The sequence below is a fragment of the Amia ocellicauda genome, chromosome 8, assembly GCF_036373705.1.
Source record: "Amia ocellicauda isolate fAmiCal2 chromosome 8, fAmiCal2.hap1, whole genome shotgun sequence".
In the NCBI taxonomy this organism is placed as follows: domain Eukaryota; kingdom Metazoa; phylum Chordata; class Actinopteri; order Amiiformes; family Amiidae; genus Amia; species Amia ocellicauda.
In genome coordinates, this window is record NC_089857.1 from 21,164,895 (window position 1) to 21,190,740 (window position 25,846).

A 25,846-nucleotide genomic window follows, 5' to 3' on the forward strand; every position below is an offset into this window, starting at 1 on the left:
TAAGTGTAGACTTTCATCTTTAATTTGAGGGTAGTTACATCCAAATTGGGGAACAGTGTAGGAATTCCACCCATTTTTATATGTTCCCCCCAATTTTAGGGGCTCAAAATATTTGGTCAAACTAACATAATCATGAATTAATTGTGAGTTTCACTACTTGGTTGCAAATCCTTTGCTGTCAATGACTGCCTGAAGTCTGGAGCCCATAGACATCAGCAGATGCTCTGGCAGGCTTGTACTGCAGCTGTCTTTAGCTCCTGCTTGTTCTTGGGGTGTTTTGCCTTCAGGTTTGCCTTAAAAATCAAAACAAACCAATCAGAGAGAGCAAAAACATTAGGTTTGGCCAAATCAACTATTTGGTTCTTAAAAAGAAAGAACGCACTGAAGCTCAGGAACACCAAATGGCCCGGAAGACCACGGAAAACAACTGTGGTGGATGACAGAAGTATTCTTTCCCTGGTGAAAGAAAAACAGTTGTCCAGATCAAGAACACCCTCCAGGAGGTAGGCATATCTGTGTCAAAGTCAACAATCAAGAGAAGACTTCACCAGAGTAAATACAGAGGGTTTACCACAAGATGTAAACCATTGTTAAACCCCATAAACAGGAAGACCAGATTAGAGTTTGCCAAAAAACATCTAAAGAACCTTGTACAGTTCTGGAACAAAGAACAACTTGTACCACAATGATGGGAAGAGAAGAGTATGGAGAAGGGAAGGAACTGCTCATGATCTTAAGCATACCACCTCACCAGTCAGTTTTTGTTGATGGTGATTTTTACAAAATCCTTTAAACTGGAAGGTAATGTTTTTTCTCTCTGTGCTAGGAAATCCAATGCAGGTCGTACAGTATGCTGATATTTTCCGTGACTGGAAGGGATAGCCCCATTTCCAGGATTGGCATCACATATGAAACACGAATCATGAAATATGAATGATTATTCTCTGTGGGGTGTAATGCACATTTTTATAGGTCAGAAGTTTAATTACATTAACACAGAAGTGGCAGGAAACTGGGTGTACTGCCTAGACAATACCTGACCTTTTTCAGATCCGTAGGTAGCCAACATACTTCTCTCCTGTTAATGGAAACAGTGGGAACGCCTCTGTGACTTTAAACAAAGTGTGAAAGGAAATAGTTTTGATCTTAGTGGATTTTTTTAAAAACACAAAAACAACTACTTTTTTCTGCCTTTACAGTGTAGGTTTCTCAACTTTCCACAAATGTTACCATTGGCAATGATGAACATATACTCTATACTATATACACCGATCAGCCATAACATTATGACCACTGACAGGTGAAGTGAATAACACTGATAATGTCGTTATCATGGCACCTGTCAGTGGGTGGGATATATTAGGCAGCAAGTGAACATTTTGTCCTCAAAGTTGATGTGTTAGAAGCAGGAAAAATGGGCAAGCCTAAGGATCTGAGCGACTTTGACAAGGGCCAAATTGGGATGGCTAGATGACTGGATCAGAGCATCTCCAAAACTGCAGCTCTTGTAGGATGTTCCTGGTCTGTAGTGGTCAGTCCCAATAAAGGGGGTCCAAGGAAGGAAAAGCGGTGAACCGGCGACAGGGTCATGGGCAGCCAAGGCTCATTGATGCACGTGGGGAGCGAAGGCTGGCCTGTGTGGTCCGATCCAACAGACGAGCTACTGTAGCTCAAATTGCTGAAAAAGTTATTGCTGGTTCTGATAGAAAGGGGTCAGAACACACAGTGCATCGCAGTTTGTTGCGTATGGGGCTGCGTAGCCGCAGACCAGTCAGGGTGCCCATGCTGACCCCTGTCCACTGCCGAAAGCGCCTACAATGGGCACGTGAGCATCAGAACTGGACCACGGAGCAATGGAAGAAGGTGGCCTGGTCTGATGAATCACGAGTTCAAGGTGTTGACTTGGCCTCCAAATTCCCCAGATCTCAATCCAATCGAGCATCTGTGGGATGTGCTGGACAAACAAGTCCGATCCATGGAGGCCCCACCTTGCAACTTACAGGTCTTAAAGGATCTGCTGCTAACGTCTTGGTGCCAGATACCATAGCACACCTTCAGAGGTCTAGTGGAGTCCATGCCTCGACGGGTCAGGGCTGTTTTGGGACCTACACAATATTAGGCAGGTGGTCATAATGTTATGGCTGATCAGTGTATATATATATATATATATATATATATATATATATATATATAACAGTGAGATTAGATCAGGTGCTGAGTAATTTCCAATGCTAAATAAAAGAAGAAATGAATCAGACAATCATTTCAAATTAATTTCATGAAAATCAGAAACCAATAAACAACTGACAAGATTGTGTTTATTATGCCCATGTGGGCCAACTATGTGTCTATGCAGGAGCTGCTTAGCAGAATAAATAATGTCTGCCAGAATGCTATAATTTAATTTGCCACCAGCAAAACCATGTAAATATTGCAGTGGACTGAAAAGGATTGAAGAACACAATGTGTGAATGTGCCATTGGCCTTTGTCGTTGAAATGAATGACGATGTTTAACTCAGTTTCAAATTAATTCGTTTCCTCTCTCTTTATCCTCTTTAAGGAACTGAAGACAGAGTTAATCATTAGTTTCATTAAAAAGGAAGACTTCACTTCTCCAGACACTTTGAGGTTCTTTTGTTGTATTCCTTTGGTCTATATTCACACTTTGCCCTTTACAGTTTCTATTTACAGTACGTGAGATGAAAGGCATAACAGTTATTTACCATTCCTACCATGTAACTTTTTCCACCTGACAACTGTATCTAGTCTTGTGGTGTTCCATGAAGCTGAATACAAATTTGACAGGATCTGTTTCCGTAGATCTTTCATTTCGTAGATCTTTCATTTTCAACTAACTTGCTGCGTGAAACCACAGAGTAAATTCCAGTAAATACATATACTAAACTGACAGCACAGAGGACGAAACATACACTGTTTATGACTCACGGAATTGAAATGTAGGTCTTTAGAAAATACTGAATAATGATAATATTAATATTACTAATAACAGACCTTGAACAGACAAAGAGGGAGAGAAATTTCAGCACATATCTTAAATGTGATGCTAAGACTGCATACAAGTTTGTATAACAAAACCAAAAAAAATATTTTTTTTTTATATATTTTTTTTTATTTGAAATTAAAACATTATATGGATTTGGTGTCCTGCCATTTAACCTCACTTACCCCCATGAACTTCTATCTCTTGTTAAATGCCTTGAAATGAATTCTGACTAAAGCTGGGTATTTCATAATTATTGTATTATACTGTATAGAGGTCAAGAAAGGGGGAACAGAAAAGGGAGTCACCACCAAAGTTGTGAAAACTACCAGAGAAGCCTGTGTTTTGAAATAGAAAATAAAAAAAGTTTCCATGGCAGACCAATATGAAACAATATCCTAACCTGCACTTGATCAACTGCTAAATCTCTCGATATTAAAGGGAACGGTCACTGTTCAAAAAGCTCATATTCAACTATGAGGAAGCTATTAAATGATCTAATTTTGAAGGAACAGGGTATTCTGTGGTTATCAGAAATTTGGAAGGATGCACAGATGTTTAACACCAAAATAAGAAATCCCGTTCAGCTGAAATAAATAGGCATTATTTACAGGATTCCAGTAGAATCTCTCCTTTTTTGAGAGCTAGCACTTTCTGTTCCTCAGACCAGTATCATGTTGCAATAAAACTCCTAGGACAATTGGATACTTTATAACCTTCAAATCAAAATGGGCATATGAAACTTCAATAAAATATACAGTTCCAGTGCCTACTCAGTGAATTGCAACATCTCAAAATGTAATTATCATATTTCCAATGAAAAACATTGCTTGATGTGGGTGGACCCTGTCATTCCACTGCTGTGGTTAATCCTGCGACAAAATGCATCTCCAGTCAGAGAGTGTCCCCCCAATTGTGAAATGAAACATACACCCCTGCTCCTGTCTCTTTCATTTCTGATACCAAAGAGCCTGAGGTTCTTCTTTAGTTTATTTAAAAGGGTTGATACCATAGGATTTCTGCACTTTTGAGGTAAAGAATTTGATGTCCATTGAATATCTTTATGACTTTTCTGATTGAAACCAAAGCATGTTTTGTTGGTTTAATTAATATAAAACTGGAGAGCATGAGTCAGAGAGAAAGTCATTTTGTGCTCTCTTCAAAAGTCAACTGTAAATCAAAGAGGATCATCAAAATCATCTTAGTGTGAACTGCAACCAAAAAAATCACTTAATATTGAAACTAATTTTGAAGGGCAATAGATTGGTTAGTTCAGAATAAAGAACAGGTATAAAAAAGACAAATAAAGGTATAATGAGTTAAACTAAGCCAAAGGAAAGTAGTGCTTAAATGTGTAATGCTGATGTAACACAATATGTCACAATATACAGAACACAGTTATCTGACGCAAGTTTAAGTTCAGTAAAATAGAGTTAAGGGTTCTAAAAAAAAAACACTGGTCTTAATTCCAAGAAATAATCTACTAGATGTTTTTGTTTTGTATTGTTTTGTTTTTCCATCTTCTGGCAAAATAAAATGTACAAAATCAGAATATGAAATACTTCATTATATTATATGTTTTAGACAGATAATGTATTTGGTTTTTAATCATGTTCATTACTTTGGTCCAAATAGCTACACATGTGAATTTCAATACAGTGCAAAATGTAACAAAAAAACAATTAAAAAGTACATCACATTATAACACTAGCAGTTGAACATTTAAATGGTGTTCTATAATAAATCCATTAAGTGCAAGGACAAAAAGAAGAAGAGATTAATAACAAACAAGTTCATGAGCACATGGAACAGAAGGGGCAGCTGAAAAAAAAAGCAAATGCAGGCTTTAAATAAAATTTCACCTACGTTATGCTTTGATTGGGTGATACAAATTTTCCTATGATGTAAAGTGATGATTCAGATTTTTTTGGGCCCATTCTTCCCCTATTTGAGCCTATAAATCTCCAGGTTGTGCATGCATGTCTGTCACATCTCTGATAAGACAGAAGTTACCATCGCAGCCTCCTCCACAAAGACTTGACAAGATGACTGCTGTGAGAACCTTCCTGCTGGCTACCCTTGTGGTCTGCTGTATTGCATCAAGCGATGGTAAGACATACTGATACTCAATTTAAGAGTAACTTCTACAGTTTTATTAGTTTTGTGTGGTCACACTGAAGTAAAGGGTTAACATATTATTATTATTATTATTATTATTATTATTATTATTATTATTATGTATTGAATATTTTGCTGTAGGGTTCTCTTGGCAGTAAATATAAAACACATCTGTCAAAACCAATAAGAAACAGTTTGTAACTAGACATTCTCTGGGTGTCAGTTTAACTCTAATAAAAAGCTCAGACACTGGATGGCTTCAATAAATGCTGCAAATGCCTAATTTTGGTTGAAGTAATTCACTCACAGATGAGCCGTCCTTGAACCACATAAACATGGTTCAACTAAAGACACAGCAGAACATCTCTGACAAACCCTTTTGTGCAGAGTCCTCAGCTGCCGTCCAAAAAAAAAGACGACTTTCATTTTCTGCCAGTTATACCACAAAAACTTTTTTTTTTTTTTTTTTTTAGTTTCAAAATAACATTGGCAATGTCTAGATCAACAAATACAGGAACTGACAAGTATAGTATTTTACGGTTTCCACTTCTGCTTAATGCAACAACTTCCATAATATTTGAAAGTGATCATAAGGCATGAGAATCTAAACTGTCCAAAACAGATCATTGTTAATTACATAATTTTTCTTTCCTTTTGTTGAATTATTATTTTTTGGGTATTTTATCTTAAAACATATGCTAAAACATCCATGCCTACTAGACTGATCGCGGTCTAACACGAACTGATTCATGTTTTGCTCTAAATTGTATTATTAAATGTATTATTATAATTATTACTATTATTTTGCAAGTAATATGAAGCCATGTCTTCTGGGGAAGAGTGTTTAACCAAAGAGACTAAAAGAACAATGTTTATTCTCAATTTCCAGCCTTTTTCGAAGCACTTTCAATGAAGTGTCAGTGCCTGAAATATACCCCTAAGCCTATCAACCCAAGGGAATTTCACCACATTGAAATCATTCCCCAAGGGCCCCGGTGTCGTCAGGTTGAGATCATGTGAGTACAGCGACATTTGTGGTTTAACCGATTGCTGTCTTCAGAGCTGCACTGATCTTGACTCTCCCACTGAAATTTCGTGGGAGAGTCAGTTAATGTGGCATGTATAACGTGCAGCTCAAGACAAAAGGGAAAATAAACTATTAATCATCAACGCCTTCCAATGCATCTGACCTATATATGCTGCAGTAAAAACACTTGCATTTGATTGATGGCTTCTAGAAGATGATGCTAACTGATAAGCCACAATGAAGTACATTAGCATAAACTGATGCTGCTTCAACTAAGCTTTAGTTGTAATGAAATCCTTGGACAGGTTCCCCTCAAAGCATTGTGATCCAGAAAAACACTGAATACATGGAGAATTCACCTTAATAAGCTTGATTTTAATACAATGTGTGTAGTCTTTGGGTCTCTGCACATGTAACTTAAGGCCATGAAAACACAGATCCTATCAGACCATGAACTTTTGACTGTCTCTGTGCATTCTGCTTTAGGAAACGACAGCCCTGAATTAGGTACCACATCAGTGAGACATAGTTCCCTTTTTTTATGGTTAACTTGTCAGATTACCGTTAGTAAAACAATAAATAGAAAATGTATACATGATGTAACAGCAGCTGTCTTATACTCTGAGTTAATTTCAATATGAAAAAAGTTATTCTTATTAGTTGAACATAGGTGATAGAGAATAAAATATCAGGTGACACTTCACTATGTTTTATGCATTTTTGTTAGGCAAAAAAATGCATAGAAAAATATTTCACTGCAAAATATATTAGTTTTTATGGAGAGAATACAAATAATATGCATTATTTTCTATTTAAGTTGTTTTTTCAAATTCTTATTTTATTCAGTTGCAATTATGTTGCCACAAAATAAATACCTTTTTAGTTATTTAACTTGGTGTGCAAATTCAAATCAAGGCAATGTAAAAGAATCAACATCATTCAAGATCAAAATGTTTAATATATAGTATTAAAAAATGATCACACACAAAAAAATCTTAATATATTGACTTTCCAGATTACATTAAGTGCATCTTGTTTTCGTTGATATACAGACAGCAGTGAGTAAAGTATTGAATTGTTTTAACATTTATCTCTTTTAGAATCACCTTGAAAAATGGAAATAAAGTCTGTGTTTCTCCTGATGCCATTTGGATCAAAAGTATCATTCAGTTCATCGTGAACAGGTACGCCTCTAATTTCTGTTCAGCTCTTTGCTTACATAAACTCAAACGGGTTTGATAACTCTAATTCCATCAAACCACATTAAATAATTGTTACATCGAGTGTATTTTTTTATATGCATATATTTATTTTCTTGCAGCAAGAAAAACCAACATTAGGCAAATGGCCAACGACACAAGTGAAGCTGATAAACGGAAAATGGGTTTACATTAATTGATTCTGTGAACATACCTATTGTGCTTTATTGTAATGGACTTGTACACTATCTGCATTGCTGTGCATCCAGTCCTTCTGTGATGAATACAACTGACATTTAAAAGCTAACATACCATGGTGCTTCAGAACCATGTGAATTATGAACTATGTTTTTATTTTATAAGCTCAAGGAAACAATGTTTATTCTCATACAGGATGGGATTTGCCTTTAAATAGAAAGACATTAACATTTAAACTGGGCATTATAACATAGTTAAATTGAGTGCAATACAAATAATAAATAAAAGGCAGATAACATAGTGGTATAACCAAGTTCGCATTGCTTGTTTGCCATTATTTAGAAGGTAAAATGTTTAATTATTTCATTGAATTGGCAATATTCAAATCCCATCCTGTCTTAAAATGTCCAAGTGACAGTGGACTTATGTGGTCAGTTATACAGGCTAGCTATACTGTGAAAAAAGTGAGTTGTGCAAGAATGTTTTTGTACAATATAACTTTAATTTGCATTGTCAAGTGTATAATAAATGTATTCTACATTTACTTATACATCCATATAGTCCTAAGAATTTTTAAAATCTGTGAAATACAAAAATAGGATAAAAGCATTTTTTACTTTATGAATTAGCCATGATCTCAAAGATGTAGGTATTTGAAGTAAACAGGATGTGTACAACTGTTAGACTCACTTTGATTAATTAAATTGTATTATTTTTTTCTTAATGAGGTATCTGCTGGTTTTCTGTCTCTGTATAAAACAGTGTGCTGTCTGTCTGCAAAACTTGCATATAACAATAAACATACAGGCAAAGGCCTGTGTAACTTTCAAAGTCTGTGTCAGCATCGGTGTGTTTTTTTACCACTATAAACAATGTGAAAAGACCCAGAGTTGAGATTCCCTGGAAAGAGGCCCGTTACAACATAACATATAAACACATAAATATTTCTATGTGATAGTACAACACCGCTCCATGCATTGCAAAGGGGCTAAACATTTTATTTCCTCCTATTTCATTGTAGGCAGCTGTTTATAGAAAATAACATTAAGTTTCTTTACTTTTAAAGATTTTACAGGTATAGAATAAACTAGGAACTAAGGAACTAAGATTATTATGATTATTTTACATTAAATAAAACCAAGGCCTCAGAAAATGATACATTCAATTTTTTTGGAGAATACTTTCAAGTTAATACTTTAAGGGTTCCCAATGTCTGGTAATGGAGGGGCAATTTACAGAGGTTGCATGGGATTGGGGGGCCGCAACAGAAAATTAACCACAGATGAAAATGAAATGCGTCCCAAATCATACCTTTTTATTTCCTATACATTTCTGTTAGGGAACACTTATGAACTTGAATTATTGTTTTATTTTTCCCCACTAAATTACATGTGCAATTTGTAACAAAAAAAAAATCAGAAAGTGTAAAAATATAGTAAAGGTTCGACTTAGTAGATCAGCATGTGAGATCACTACACACTTTCATTTATCGCTTCTGATCCCACATTGAGATGAGCAAACATGAAGTGTTAAGTTCACTCACTGTTGAAATAACATGCAGTAAATTGAGCCAACGTACTCTATCAATTAATAAGCATTTAGAATTTTTAGTTAAGTCAACTGAAAAACATATTAATTGAACTTAATTTTTCAAGTTTTCACAACTATAAACCAAGTCTAACGATGTTAAAAACAGAATACATTTGAAACACCTCCAGATTTTAAGAAATGTGTGTGTGTGTGTGCATGTTGGTGCACATCTGCAACAATAAAAGCAATAAACACTGGGATTCGCATTTCGAAAATGGCCATTTTATTGCCTACAGGGGGAGGTGGCAGGGGGGACAAAACAAGTCACATGTGAAAGGGATCCCCTCTATCAATCCTGGCGTAGCCCTTGTGTGAATATGACCCCTATGGAGAAATACAGACTGTTCTGACAAAGAAGTACAAATGCAGCACCTCAGTTTTCTTGAGCTGCCAAAATAAACCCATTTACAAAGGCAGGTCTGACCATAGTGTCGTTACAGGAGTCATTGTCCTTACATAGGGACGTCCCCAAGAACATCGGCTACACAGTGTATATTGCATGAATACTGAGGGCTGTGCTGTACAAGTCGACATAAACCATCTTGTACGAATAGCTGGTGAAGATCTAGTGAGAGATGCCCTATTGTCAGAAGAAACTCTTTTTATGCAACAGGTGGCTGACTGGTCCTGCGTTCATTTTCACATACTTCAGTCATCTGCACAAGGAGGGCTGTGGTGCCTCTCATTCATAACTAATAAATGGCTGTAGTGATAGTAGGGGAATGGTTTCCACCAGAATAAAAAAAGAAATGTAACTTGAATGTTACTTTTTTATTTTTTTTAACAGAAGTGTTAAAACCCAAACGGCTTTCTGGAGTTTGGATACACAAATCAAAACAAAGCATAAGCAAAATCAAGCTATTAATAATTTGCAATTGTTACTGTAAGGCTTTTCAACAACTGACTGGAAATGCACAGACGAGATGTCTCAGCTGTTTTACTTCCTCATGCATGAAAAGCCCATATTCAAAACAGTCACAAAACAGGGACTCTTGCCAGTACAGATGCAAGGGCTGAGGTTTGCACACGTTCTTGCAAATGATGAAAACTTCTTGAAGCGACTCCGATTCATAATTAAATCTATGAATGAAGAAGTCTGCTATAAAAGAGGAAATTAAATAAGACTGGGTGTACAAACATTTGACCTTGATTGTACAGTAATCTTTAGCACTGGACCAGTCAGGACTTGATCAATCTTGTCCAATCAAGCCGGAAGAATAATACAAACTATGCAAAGCTGGCAAATAAAGGACCACAACATAAGCAAGAGGATAAGAAAATGATAGAGGAACCATACATTTACTACCTTGCAGTTGAGCTGTAATCAAATATTGAAGGCCTTGTTCTAAGCATCAATTCACTTCGAAATTGGAGCCTATTTCCTCACTCGGGATTTTCCCAATGCACTTACTAATGACATGCATCCATCCTGACACAAGAGTCACTGCTTACGTTTTATGAAACGGTGTGAAAACCGCCTCTGTGACGCACTGCAATCACACCTGACCTGTCCCTGGAGCGATTGATTTCATCTTCTGCTTTTCTTTAATCTTTTCAGCCTACTAAATCTTTCCTTTCCTCTGCTGCTATCTTGCACTGTTGTTGGTAACCTCTTGACTGCTCTCCATCTTCCAATACTTTGTGATAAAATCCATCTATAAATATCTTCAATGTGCACATTTATATTAGGGTAAATTTAACAAGCTTTTTGATTTTATTTTGCCAAACATCTTTTGGGTGGCTGTAACAACGTAGTACACTTCAGCTTTAGCTTTTGAAGATCAGTATCAGTAAATGGAAGAAAGGTCAGTGTTTAAAACATCGTCCACTTGAAATAAACAGTTCCAAAAATACATATTCCAACAAAATACAAGCAGTAACTTTCAACACAACTTATTTTTACCCTCCTCTGAGTACCATTAAAAATCGAGCAAAGTGATATGAAGCTTTGAAAGACCCGTATTCACAGAAAGACAGCCAGCAAAGGTAGCAAAAAGTTAGAAGGGATAGAACTAAGCCCATTTAAAAAAACAAACTTAAAATAATAAGTGAAACCCAAAGAAACTACCGAGAACGGGTTTCAAGATTGATTGTGCCAGAGCTGACCTTGTGTTGAACAAAAGCCAATTACTTTCAATTCCCCCGCCGCAAAACAGGATTGTCATCGTTTCGTTTGTTTGTGGTGCCTTTTTTTTTTTTTTTTTTTTTTTTTTTTAATTACAATCGCACACATTTTTAACATACTAAATGTATGTTTAAAAACATGTTTTTCAAAGGGTGCTGGGATTGTTATTTGTCCTTCAGCATATTATAGTTAAGTGGTGATCAACCCTGGTACTCAAGCTGCAAGGGCTCTCCTGATCAGCAACCAAAATTAATCCGTTTGTTTCGGTGAACCAAGTAAGCACTGTTTTCAGGTTTGAAGGAGGTTGGAATTCGGCAGGACCAGTGGGGGGGCATCACTGATACAGGCAGTGCTGCTGCTTCAGAGATACAAAAAACTAGGCACATTGTTATAAAAATGGAAAGATATGATCTTAAAAAAATACATTTTCATTGAATATAAATTTACAAATGTTACCTTCCCATGTAGTTTACAGTCCATATGACACAGGCATCGCTGTCTTGTAAGTTTTTATGAAATGGGAGGAATCCCCAAGCACCCACTGTTAGTACTGCTGTATTGATGTTCCTATCTTATATGACTCAGGTGAAGGCGGTGTATAATTCTCTAATGTATTTTTGAAGTACCCAATTTCTCCTACTCTTACCCAGTCACATTGTGTGTGTTTGTGTGTATATACAGGTCATCCGGAAAGTATTCACAGCGCTTCACTTTTTCCATATTTTGTTATGTTACAGCCTTATTCCAAAATTGATTAAATTCATTATTTTCCTCAAAATTCTACAAACAATACCCCATAATGACAACGTGAAAGAAGTTTGCAAATTTATAAAAAATAAAAAACAAAAAAGCACATGTACATAAGTACTCACAGCCTTTCCCATGACACTCAAAATTGAGCTCAGGTGCATCCTGTTTCCACTGATCATCCTTGAGATGTTTCTACAACTTGATTGGAGTCCACCTGTGGTAAATTCAGTTGATTGGACATGATTTGGAAAGGCACACACCTGTCTATACAAGGTCTCACAGTTAACAGTGCATGTCAGAGCACAAACCAAGCCATGAAGTCCAAGGAATTGTCTGTAGACCTCTGAGACAGGAGTGTATGGAGGCACAGATCTGGGGAAGGGTACAGAAAAATTTCTGCAGCATTGAAGGTCCCAATGAGCACAGTGGCAGGTCCTGCAAAGAAGAATGGGAGAAACTGCCCAAAAATAGGTGTGCCAAGCTTGTAGCATCATACTCAAAAAGACTTGAGGCTGTAATTGGTGCCAAAGGTGCTTCAACAAAGTATTGAGCAAAGGCTGTGAATACGTATGTACATGTGCTTTTTTTGTTTTTTATTTTTAATAAATTTGCAAAGATTTCAAACAAACTTCTTTCACGTTGTCATTATGGAGTATTGTTTGTAGAATTTTGAGGAAAATAATGAATTTAATCCATTTTGGAATAAGGCTGTAACATAACAAAATGTGGAAAAAGTGAAGCGCTGTGAATACTTTCTGGATGCACTGTATATTATATTATTGATGCTTGTTTATTATTAAATGGTTGATGTCTCCATTCTCATGACAAGCGGACTTCAGTTATCACAGATATGATAAGAATAGCTTCAACGACGCAGTATGCAGTGAAGAAAATCACAGTTAGCCCCATGGTTTGTTTATAATCACGAATGCTGCAAGTAAGTAATCTGAAGCAGCGCTATCTTAACACAGAGCTCTCACAGCGTTTCTGTAGGAAAAAATCATTATCAAAACAAGGGGAAGAGAACTGAGGTTCACATACAATCATTACAGATGAAATCCAATTTCAATTTTATACAAACTGACCTCACAAAATACTGGGAGTGAAGTATGGACAGACCACATTGCTAGCATTTTTAAAATCAGAAGCATATCGAATAGCAACAAGCTTAAAGTGCAATTTAAGCAAAGACCTGATACTATGTGTGACAAGACGATATTTATATAAGCAGCAATTCATAGATAGTTATGCCTACAAAAAACAGGGTTTTCTTTATAATATCCCTTTTCAGTTATCTTGGGTTTATTTATTATTTTATCAAATTGTACTTATGTTCTTTCACAAGGCTATGGCTCTGTTCATATTAGAGACAAGATAAATAAACATCTGAATAATCACTCGACTTTGGTTTGATATCAACATGAAAACAAATCCAGATTGCAACGCTCATTCCAAGTTTGGGAAAAAAATATTTTTGGCCAATGTCAATTCTGAAAGGAGCAGAATATGAAGATGACAGTCATCTCGTACGCTGAAGTCGCAGCTGATGCAATTGCTATACTTAGTTATAGAAAATTTAAAATTTTACTGACTGAATCATTCGGCAGACTCTGAAAAACACGAAAATGAAATATCCTAAGAAAAAGCCCCATACTCAATGAATGTCCACACTTCTATTTTTATACACTGATGAAGCCTTTACCACCTATCTAAAATATCCAAAGCTCATCTGTCAGCTTCATTTAATCAAGAATTCATTCAAAGGTCAGCATCAGGTCTCATTACAGCCTCGCTTTTTGCAGGACTGAAACAGAGGTTGAAAAAAGTCGTGCAAAAATGCAGGCCTCTGGTCATCCGATTTCTCTTCTTTTCTACTTTTCATAGTAATTCTGTATTTAAGGGGAAAACAACTAAGAAAACGGTACAGGGCCACTTCACTGGGTTATTAGTTACAATTAGCAAGATATTTAAGATGTCACAACCAATATTTTCTTTATTTAGCAGGTTTTAAAATAACAATTGTTCAATATTCTTTTTCAGCAAACTTCTTCATTTAAAATGCCTCAGTGGTGAGACAGAACAGTGTGCACTTCACTGTTTATAAAGTGCCTTTTACAAGTGAAGACCAATTACTTTACCTCCTCTGTAGAAACATAAGTATAAGTCAAGGAGGACAGAACAAGTACACGGTGGGACATGATCCTTTAAATGTTCACATAGAAGCACCCCCACCCATTTTCGACTGCAGCAACTGACAGGTTGACAGCCTGTCATTTCATATAGTCCATTCCGCAGAAAAGGCCTGCTTGAACTATTGTGCAGCTGCTACCACGCAAATAAATTAAATATAAGAAAATGCATAGAGTATAGGAAGAGCAGCATGAATAAAAGCAATTTCCAAAGTCTTTCTTTTTTTTCTCATGTGTACGGCTGGGACCTCGATTTTCTTTATTTCTAAGGGCACTAATAATAAGTATAATTTTTTCATTGTGCAAAAAAACAAGCAAATTCAAACGCCTTCCAAAACCTCCAAGCTCTTGTTCAGAACCATTCGGAGAGTTTCCGTGTGTCTTATTTATTCAAGTAGATTACAGAGAAGCATAGGCAGACGATTACTGTCAGTTTAAAGCTTCCAGGCTCGAGAATTTAATCGTAGGGAGAAAGGAGACTCGCTTCCTAGCCTTCACTGTCATTTATTTGTTCTTTATAAAGCAGCACGGTGAAAAAAAGAAGAAGAATCCCAACCCTATTTTGGTATCAAATGCTGAAGGGGGGGGAGGGGGATAAAACGCATATGCAAACATTTAAAAAGAGACGCCTGGGGATAGATCAGTATGTGAACCATACTTCACTCCTATATATACACGTTTCTATGTTTTTGTCGATTTTACAACTGTACAGGTCCATAGGAAGAGGCTGGTCCTCCACGCTGGGCTTCACTACCTGTGGACGGGCAGGTGCAGGCCGTTGATGGCCGGCAGGAGGGGGTGGAGCTCCAGCTGGGTGAGCAGGGAGAAGTGGTCGGAGGGGATGTGGGGGTGCGGACAGCCTGTGATGCTGTTTTCGGTCAGCCACTGAGGATCGAGCGGGCCCAGCACCCCAAGAACACTCATGTGGCTCTTGGAATAGAAAACGTAGTCAATCACACCCTGGAAAGAAATGTTGACAGAGACCCCTGGGTTAGTCCTGCTGTAAACAAACCAACAAAAACATGCATGAAAGAATTGATGAATGAATTGACCAGCTACAACAATGGTCTGCTACTTCTCCGCTGGTCCAATATTGCAGCTCAGTCCGCCTTGTCTTACCTTGAAGTCGTAAGTGTAATTGGTGTAAGGCATCAGATTATTTTCGTAAGCGCTCTTGAGCTGGAAGCTGTGGGTGATGCAGCCGTCCGAGTTCCCGTTTTTCCCATTGCAGCTGAAGTTCATGAGACACTCATTGTACCTCAGCTCCTTGAAATCCTTGTGATTTTCCGCCACTCCACCATTGCTCAAATACTCAACCACACCTTTAAAAACAAAACAAAAAACACAAAAGACGTGGAAAGTACAGCTGTTTACAAAACCAAATATTTTGGTGATATGATGGTGGTATTGGGGATCCAACCTGTTGTAAAGGATGAAGTAATTCCCTGGACTGTCTTACCTGAATCTGGCAGTGAGTTGAGATCAGCACACAGCACTATTGGTATTGAGCTGGGGTCGGACGCTGGAGAGCCTGATTTCACAAAACTGGAGGCCTTCTCCACAATGCTCTTTAGCTCCGAGATAAACATCATCGTCTGGATCAGTTTCACATCCGAGTACTCTGGGTCCCAGTGCATGTGAGCATTAGATACTAGAAGGAGCTGCTTCTCGGGAAACTGCTTCATTCCTAATTGAAACACAGTTCAAGGGATCATAGAAAGTAATTCAAGTAACTGGGAAATTTGCTGATTTCATATACATATATTTATTTTTATCATTTGTGTTATTCCGAGTCAACTGTTATTATTTTTATATCCGTAGAGATTTAGAAAGCACACAGTCATTTAAAAACATACTCTGCCAGGCCATCTGCTACTTTCAAAATTGAAAGTGCAAAGCGTGACAGATAGGAGACAAATATGACTCAAATTCAATTTCTTTCAGAGTCATAAAACTTTCTGACACACCAACCATCATATTGACAATGATGATGTAAAATATGGTCACAAACAGGGAATCACACCCATACATTATACATCCAAACTGTCGTGGGCTTTAAGGCAAGAATATTAAGAAAACACAGAATTATATTCAAATTATAATAATAAATAATGAAATAAATGAAATAATAAATCTGATATTCAGATATCAGTTAAAAGGCAAGTGGAAAGAAAGTAAGGAAACCCCCGGACTGATGAGCAGATCCAAATCCCCCGTAAATCCCCCACATTTTTCCGTCTTATCATAGACGCTGTGTTTTGGGGGGGGTTTGGTTATTTTTCAGAATACTAATGATGAACGCTTTGGTTCTCGCAAATGTAAATCAATGTAAATAAACCTACCGCCTACAAAGATGTCCTTGTTGACTTCCAGCAATACAGCCACCCCAATGTTGTCTTTCGTCATCACTCTATTGAGCATGACTTCAGACCCCTCCGAGTTCGCCATGGCTACCTGATTGAATTCCACTGTGTGTTTCTGCACGAGTGTGAATCTGAAAAGACACAAAGACAGTTATGTATACAGAATAAGGACGAGGTAGTGTAACTATTTATTTACTGTTGAAATGCTGATAGGACAGGGAGGCTACTGAAATTCACATGGATGATGATATTATTTTTATTTGTAGTATTTTATGTAGCTCCCTTACACCCTCCAATAATTTCACAAAATTACAATAAATGACTAGGACTATGAGTGAAGGGGTCGGCTGATTAAGACCAATTAGTTACTCACTTCTCTGTTTTGAAGAATATTGCACAGCCATCCACATGTTTTCTTTCCTGCTCCGACACTAATTTGGCACGAGACTTTGGACAAAAAAAACCATCGTATCCACGCTCCTTTAATGCTTGCAGAAAGAGAGTGTAGTATTGTTCAGTTTCAACTTCCTAAAATGAATCAAGTGTAAATGATTAGGTTTAATAACAAATGGAGCACCAAAATGGTGGGTAAACAAGAAGGCAAACTAATGCTTGAAAATCACCAATATTGCTGGATTTCAGAATGCAGAAAGACATGTCGCGTCACATATATGAATCCTACCTGCAGACTGATGATATCTGCGTCACAGTTGACAATCTCCTCCATGATTCCTTTCTTCCTGTACTCCCAGTTCAGCGCCCAGGAGGGGCAGTAGCCATACAACTGCCTCGTGGCGTATTTGTCGCAGAGCACGTTGTAACACATGACTGTGAACACAGCTGTAAGGAACAGAAATAATAGGCATCAAAGCAAAAACAAAGCAAGAACTCTATGCACAAGGAAGATTCCCATTTCATATCATTCCAAGAGGACAAAAAACGAAATGTACCTGTTGGGATCATTTGGTCACGTTCTTTCAATGTGATCCAAGGCCTCTGCGGAAGTTGTTCTGGGTGGACTTTAAAACAAATTAAAATTAAATACAAATCTTTAGACAATTAGGCCTAATTACCTTTTCAGAATGTCCATTTGAAAGCACATTTTAAACATGGCTTAAAGTTAGGGATGCAATCGGTAGGTATTGTCAGGTCTGTGCTGACTGTTTAAATAAACTAACTCCCTGTCTGCTGTGATTAGGCCTTTCCTTTGGGTACAATAGGAAGTAGAAAGATAGCTATGACTTTGCTAGTTTGATTATAGCAACTCAGTACTATGATTATAATTGCACCCTTTTAAAGCAAATCGTGCTCATTGTTTTATTGCTAATTCTGCATCACTGGTGTTTACGATTAAAGTTTGCCTCAAAACCGACGGTCTTCATTATAGTGAAACCAAGCAAAATGTGATATTTGAAATAAGAATTGAACTGCAAGTTCTATTAACTGAGATTTTACCTGCTAGATTGTCAAGCATGTAATTCAGTAGCTTTCTTGTTCCATCAGGTTCCTGGTATAGGTTGAGAATATCTTGGGACAAAGGATTGCCTAAAATGAGTTGGGTATGTTAATGTTATAATGCAGGTTGCATTTTAAATTAGATTTAAGCCCTATGGTATGTTGGTCTCAATCAGTACTGAAAACCTGAAATACACTATGGGAAGTAAAACACTGCATAAATGTCAATGAAATGTTAGCGGATTACAGGGAATTCCCAGCAGAGGCAAGTACTGAATTGAGAGTGTGTTATTAAGGTGCTGAGTATCTATTCTGTAGCACTGCAGCACAACATTTTCATAAATGTATATACACCACTGTGGGAGATTTGAAGCACCATTTAGCCACTTGTTATCTTATGCAATCATAGCTCAAAATCATCTCTCACTTCCTGGTTAGAGATGTACGTACATTTTAACAACAGATGATAAATGTAAAGCAGTCAAACAAGAAAATGAATACATGAATTACCTTTTAAACCCAGGGTCTGTAATTGGAACAGCCGTCCAAGTTCATAAGGCAAAACCCGTAACAGATTGTTATTTAAAAGCAATTCCCTGAAAAAGAAAAAGTCATGTTTTTTTACGATGAATATACTGGTGTTATGGTGCATGGGCTTATTAATTTGGTCTTGTGTGAAGATTAAGAATACCCTTTATGCGCCTGTCCTAAACAATAACGTCAGCGGTATATTGCATGTTATGAACATCGCTTATTACACTCTATATATCATACACTTGTGTTGCAGGAGCTCCGTTTTGTGGCCAAGTAAATTAACTGCAAAAAAGTTTCACATTCAACACTCTCAGGCAGGTTCCCATTAACATAATTTGAAGTTTTAAAAATTCACACCAGAAATCAGCACAGCTTCCTGTCAAGTCTTCACTTCACAGTCTTTTTTTGGGGGGAAATCTTATATAAAATTAAAAGCACCAATGCATCAGTCAAGCATAATAAAGACAATTGTGCAACTAAAAGCAGAATTGTCATATACATCTCAAGTAGCTAGTCTTTACAAAATAATAAATGTGTTAAATTTTGTACTAAAAAAACTGATGGAAAATCACAATGTAGATGAATATGCTAAAAAGGAAAAAAGGAGTAGGTAAACTTTGATGAATTTAGATATTCAAAAGCCACATTATAGGAATTGTGTTCTCATCTTTATAGGTATAGAAATTACACAGCACTTTTTTCCCCACAAGGCAATGTTGCGTCTTGCAAAAATGAATGTTTAAATATGACAGCAACAGTGAAAAACACGCCTTGCAGATTTTGCAGAGAAAACTGAGTCATGAAGCACATACAACGCACGGGAAATCCTTATGAAGTGATGTGTTGCGCAAGTTTCATGTTAGACTTTGTATTTTTTATTTTTATTTATATATATATACCAATCCTAAGAAATATATTAATTTCTTCCGCTAAGTATTGTATGTCAGATATACAGAGACAGGAACCTACTGTGGACACATGGCCCACTTCAGCATGTGTATATGCTAAAGCGTTACACTTACAAAGTTCTGCAACACTGCTGCGAGGCCAAGAACGTCCGAACATTATGACAGTCTTCATACGAGTAAATATAACTCAGTTACCTTTTTGGCTCCAGTTCATATTTGATTCCACTCTTACCTGAGAGACACCATGTTTCCAAGTTCTGCGGGGAGGCTGCGGAGTTTATTGGAGGACAGATTCAGGTACACCAGGTTCTGGAGCTTGGCAATGTCTGGAGGAATGCGGCTAAGGTTGTTGTCATTAAGATGTAGTGCGGTTAAGTGTGTCAGCGTCCATAATGAGCAACTCAAGCTTCTCACCCGCCCTGTGACAAATTATATATATTTATATAGTGAAAGAATATTAAAAAAAAAAAAAAAAAAAAAAAAAACATTAATTGCAGCGTTATTTTGTAAAAGTTCATATAATAACTGAAAGCAGTCTCTATATTGTCTTTTGCAACCAATACAAATAACAGAACAATAGCAGGTAACACGCTCAGGTGAATTCCATGCAAAACACTGCAAGGCCATATATAATTGCTACAGAAATCGACCATATCACATAACAGGCTGTATTCTTTATTGATAGTTGTCACTCGATGTAATACAAGATCAACACAAGCACACTACAGCATCATTGGCCCAGAACACTTACATAGAAATCTGTATGCACTATGTTCTGTGTTGTGCTGTAGCTTTCTAGTCTTCGCTTGCTAAAACCACTTGAGTTGCTGGGCGATCATTTAAAAAATTGTTATGGGCAACCTGATCCCAGTCTCCTTTTATCCTATCTTTTGAGAAATCAAAGGGTGGAGTAGTCCAGTCTTGTTTACTCACTGTATCTGTAATTTACATATTCAACTACAGCTCATTAAAAGGATTGTGACTTTTAGTTGCATTTTACAATTAGAATAAAAAGGAGGGCAAATGAAGTAGCTTTCCCTTGATAGTGTAACTCAAAGTAGCATGTGAGTTCAGTTCGGAAGTGTGTTTTATGTGAGGGAGGAGACGTACACTTACCTTAATACTCAAGCTTATCAATCCAGAGATACTACAGACAATACCAATATTCTAGCATGAGCTTCATTAACTAACAGTCATTGTGTAATTTCAGCTTGTTTTTGCCTCCATTGTATTATTGCATTTGACTACTTACGGACATTTTAAAATGCAGGCACGGACTGTTGGGTTTGTTATCCTTTTAGAGCCAAGGATTTCAATCATAAAGTTACTCGTTTTCATGATCATCCTGCTTCTCTCGCCCTTTTTAAGACAGTTACATATTTATTTTGGGACTCTGTACTGTGTGTTGAGAGAACTGAAATATAAACTAATAGGCTAAATTACATGCACTTACGGGTGAAGAAAGCATGTTGCATATGGAACCATAACTAGAACAGATTTTGATGAAAAACTTATAAATACATTTCAGATTGTCTCTTGCAGAATAATTTCTATATGAAATGCTAGAATTATTTGGTCTGCCTTGTTTAAATACCAATCCATTTCTACATTTTAAAAAGCAATGATGTTCACTTTAAAATAAGTAATATTTAGTGAGTATGGTGCATCACGTTTATTTGAATTTCCTCTTCTCTAGGCTGTTTGAGGAATGTAAAGAGTTCGACCTCCTTGACATGCTGCAATCAAGTGCATATGATTAGCTTCACCTATCATGGTTTAAATTTCACAAAGGCGATTAGGATTAAACTTTCATTGACAAAATGAAGAGACTGACAAACATTTTCAGTTACATTAGTTTATTTGAAATTCAGTATCCAAATCTGAAAAATATGCGACTTTATGAAAAAATGTCGGGTTATGTACTTGATTCATTTGTCACTTAAACAAAACATGAAGAAAAAAAGAAAAAAGAAACAAATCTGGAAAAATTTGAGATTGGAGAAGGAGACTTTCTTATAACAAAACAGTTCAGCTGGGGTGTTCATGTCATTCTCAAAAGCTAAATTTAAACACTGAGGGAATACAGAGGCAGGTGGCTCTGTTGTGTGACACATATTGTCGGGGGTAATTTGATAAGACTGTGGTTGCCCAAAACAATTTTGTTGTTGCTGTTGTTGTTGTTGTTGTTGTTGTTGGCCTTAGTTGTAATACTTGTCTTTTAAGTGTGTTCTGGTTTAACAGAAAAAAATATATAAAAATTGTGAAGTAACAGATTGCTAAGCTAGGCACCATGATACTTAGAACAATAAAGAGGATCAGTAATAGCCTATTTTGTAACCCCATACAAATGTAAAATAACCTACATTGCTGATACAATAGGCAGTGCAAAAAACAGTAGTAAAGATTCTGACTGACCAGAGATTTCTAATTCTGCCCAGTGTGACTTCTTTCCATTGGCCGCCTCCTCAGCTGACATGATGGTATATAATCTCCGAGGATCTGGGGGATCATATTTTTCCTTTGGCATACCTATTAGTCTGGAAAAGAAAATACAGGGGAGAACATAACAGCACGCTTGTCCACAAGGAACATTCTGTATTTCCGTTAGTTTCATCTCACTCACCCACTGATAAGGGTCACAAATCACAAATCTCAGATTTTTAAATTGCAGGGAAAAATAGACCAAACACGTCATGCTCAAATTTAAATTTCCTGTAAGAGGGCAAGCACAGGTTAATAGTGGCTGATATTGGCGTTACCCTAAACTCACTGTGCCTTCGTTTTATCCTCATCAATGTGAGTTTTGAGTCATGATTAACATTAAATGTTGCAAAAGGTGGATCCATCGACTGAAGGGGGAAATAGATGTTAAAGTAATTTGAAGTAGTGCGATAGAGGAGTTGCCATAATGTAGGAAGCACTATTTAATATTTAAATTATGGACTTTACACCTACCGAATCATCACTACTGGTAATATTAAAGGATTTTCCAAATATATACTAGGAAAGCATAATGTGCTAACAGCTATAGCACACAGTGATACGCCATTAGAAAAAAAGTGACTTGCTTCGATGGCACTCGATGGCACACATGTTCTTGCTGCCCCAGTAAAATGTTAATTTTAAAAAGAACAAACGTGGAATGATAATACATTATTTTAATGCAGTTATTAAAAATATTCCTTCCCTAAATTCTGTTTTGACCACAATGTTGGCTGGTTTAAACCACCAAAGCTTGCCAAGTACCAAAACAGAGCACAAAGCAAGCCCTTGTATGATGTTGATAATACTTTTAGTTGTTAAACCAATAAAAAACAAACAAATGTGGTAGATAATGCTTTTTGTTAGGTCTCATTTTTTTATAGATTTCTGAATGTTCATACCATTCCATCTAAAAACAGAGAGTTTTAGAAAGCTTTGAGTTCCTCTTTAGATTACTGCTTTTTAAAGAATTCACAAAAAAAAAAAAAAAAGGCATTACTTGGAATTTTCCATTATGTAACATATGCCCCCCCACCTCACCCGCAAATTCACCACCCATTCCTTCTCATGAGGCAGCAAAAAAACAGTCACCCCTAAGGCTGAAAAAGTCCTTGCTGCAGATAAAGTTAAAAATAAATGGTGATACCATGCCTTTCAAGTATAAATGTAAAAAGTTAATTTGTTCTTTTATATATAGAGAGACAGATTTTTAAAACAAAAAAACAAAACTTAAAAAGAAAAGGAAACATCAAACCAGTTTTACAGATCTGGCTCCAGGACTGTGGTGCTCTTATTGCCCAATTTTATTTGGCTGTACGTCAGCTGACCAAAATGAAAAGCCTCTCTCATAGCACTGACCAGTTCCTAAGTAGGTACCAGTTAAGGCTCAAACAGCCCCTTTAGAAAGTCAGTATCAAGTGAGTGTATAAAGAAAGTAGAGGATCGTACTTGTTTTTTTAATGTCTTAATTATCTTCTTCAGGGGAATTTCCACGCATCATCCTTGAAAAACATACTTCGACTGAGAATTTAACCGTGCACAAAATTTCACAAGACGGTTGGGGGAAATAGGACTGATAGCTTCCCCTTAGCACTTGAGCTGTGGACTGTTCCTTGCGCTCTGCTCCACAAGAAATTGCTAATTTTTATACACAATGAAAAGGGCGAAACTAAGTGTCACTTTATTTGGCTGGAGACCAGGCCATCTCCAAAAAAAGACAGTGATGCCCAGCTATGTTCAATACTTTACTCTCAGTTTGCCAAGTTTAGTTATTTCTAAAACTTCTAAAAAAAAAAAAACCTCTTAAACAGAGTAATCACTGTGTACACACACACAGAGACACAGACACTGATATTTTGTTTACAATTTACCACTCTGTAGTTTGCGTAGCTGCTCTGCTAGTTTCCCTTGCGGATACTTTCCCCCTCTGATCTGAGCATGTGACACATCAGTGTTTCTTCAAATACAGGAATTTTGACATACAACCCCTTAAGTAACTACTGGGTCTGGGCTAGCATATTTGATGTATTTGTGCATGTTTTATTTGTGTAAAACACTTCTGTAGCACTACAGTCATTGAGCTCTCAGCCTCTGTACATTGCAGTGTATTGACTGACTGTCCTGGCATGTGTTGTGTTACTTGTCACACTGCAGCTGTCAGTATCCATGCTCAGGGTCACATGAAAGAGGCAATGTCCGAGATAAACATGATCCACTTTTTCTTCTTGATCAAAATTGAGTGTCGCACAGAGAATCTCCTCTTTTAGGTGGGTTAAATGTTCTTCCTTTCTGTTTTTACATCAAATAATAGTTTAGGAATAGAAAGCAAGCTCAGAAAACAACCAAAAATGACACGGCATTCTTGAAAAGATTCTTCAATAATAGAAGCACATGCCATTTTTGTCTTATTATATTGTTCCCTTATCTAAAACAAATAATAAGCACAACATGAAGGGGGAAATGGGTGAATATCATAGTATTCTGCAGAGATGTCAGTTTCCATATGGTGCTGAAGATGCATTTAAAAATAAGTTAAAAAAGATATTGCAGGATAACCAATAATGGGGATTTGAGAATACAATCTGTGTAAAATTAACATTAGAGTATGGAATATAAAGAAAATTAATATTACAGTAGGTTGGTCATTTTAATTGCGCAAATAAACATACTAAGTCCTCATGCATGCATATCATCAAACACCAGACAGCGTGCGGTTTGCTGGACTGTCAAATAAACCTCATGGCCTCCTTGTGTCACTGACCGACCAAAGCAGCTCCGCAAACATGCGGATTACAAAATGCAACAACTGGACGAGCTCAGAGAAAGACAACAAGGCTATTTTTAACTTGAAAGTGCAATGCACGTCACACTCGAACAGGTTCCCTTTAAAGAGTTGTCCACTCAGACTGTATGGACAGATGGTACTGGTGCAAATACATTTAAATATCTTCCCTACCCCCTTTGCATTTATGAAGCTTCCCAATCTGTCCAACACAACCATCAACGATTAGTTCTCCAACCTATTCAGTGATCACAGTACTAAAGAGATAACGACTGAATATTAAAATGGGAAAAATTATAACTCGCTATAGCCTTTCACGAAGCTGCAAACGATTATGCTAGCAACTTATAATATTAATACATTAAATATAGCTGTAATGCTCAGCCCCTATTGCTGGGCCTGTTTAGGGTTAATATGAAAACCTACATTAAATACATGCTAGCAGATCTCTGTTGTTAGTGTCCAGGCGCCAACTAGTTAAACTGAAGTATTACACTTCGGAATAATTGCCAATAATATATTGTAAGTCTTAACTGAAGTTTACGGCCGTGCTATTTGGAAATATCCCCATATGTGAGCGAAAGCCTGGGCCTCATGCAGGGCTGAGTCGCAGCGCTCCGGACAGCCTCTCCTGCGCACGGATCCTCCGAGGCAGCCCCGGGAGGCGCCTCTGTATCTATCGCCGCACAACAGGCGCCAGAGCCCGCGGGAAACGGTGCATATGAGAGGAAACGCGTCTCTACCTGCATTCAGGGACTGGGCCGGGTGCTGCGGGGCCGGGGGTGAAGACATGCAGACGGGCTTCTCCAGCGTCCAGCTCCGGAAAGTTCCTGAGAGGCTGGAGGAAGGACAACAATCATGGCGGCCGCTCCTGCCCTGCGCCCCCCCTCCTGAAGATTTACACACCCCAGCCCTTCAATGCGCCGAGTTTCACTAAACCACGTCTTCCTCCAATAGCGTGTATGCATACTACATTATGTTAGATATATTCACACACACAGATGTGAATAGTAACATTGATTATTTTGCAATACAAATGTATATAGTTTAAATTCTAAAATGTTTTTAAAAGTGTACTACTTGACTTAATGCCATTATTGTCCTGCTGCTACTACTACTTCTACT

General features: G+C 37.1%; 1 protein-coding gene across 3 annotated transcripts; it reads right to left on the bottom strand.

The window, feature by feature from the left end:
* Window positions 1-25,726, bottom strand: cnot6l (CCR4-NOT transcription complex, subunit 6-like). Of its 3 annotated transcripts, none has more exons than XM_066710650.1 (13): window positions 25,465-25,726; window positions 21,874-21,995; window positions 19,691-19,877; window positions 18,527-18,612; window positions 18,017-18,088; window positions 17,512-17,580; window positions 17,244-17,401; window positions 16,935-17,089; window positions 16,541-16,692; window positions 15,658-15,885; window positions 15,318-15,520; window positions 14,953-15,158; window positions 1-293 (listed from the first exon to the last, which is right to left on the bottom strand). In XM_066710650.1, exons 2-13 carry the CDS (start codon window positions 21,983-21,985, stop codon window positions 284-286), a joined length of 1,638 nt encoding a protein of 545 aa, XP_066566747.1. In that variant the 5' UTR covers window positions 21,986-21,995; window positions 25,465-25,726; the 3' UTR covers window positions 1-283. The 3 variants fall into 3 exon arrangements, with proteins under 3 accessions (XP_066566747.1, XP_066566745.1, XP_066566746.1); XM_066710648.1 differs by having other exon boundaries at window positions 18,017-18,106; XM_066710649.1 differs by lacking the exon at window positions 1-293 and having other exon boundaries at window positions 13,976-15,158; window positions 18,017-18,106; window positions 25,465-25,725.
* Between the last annotated feature and the right edge of the window lie 120 nt (window positions 25,727-25,846).

Bases quoted from the DNA above. Each gene is read 5' to 3' on its own strand.
- cnot6l (XM_066710648.1), bottom strand. From the start codon at position 21,985: ATGCCAAAGGAAAAATATGATCCCCCAGATCCTCGGAGATTATATACC. The intron at 17,402-17,511 runs GTACATTTCGTT...TGTTCCTTACAG, and splicing joins TGACCAAATGATCCCAACAG to CTGTGTTCACAGTCATGTGT. The intron at 15,159-15,317 runs GTAAGACAAGGC...ATTTCTTTCCAG, and splicing joins ATTACACTTACGACTTCAAG to GGTGTGATTGACTACGTTTT.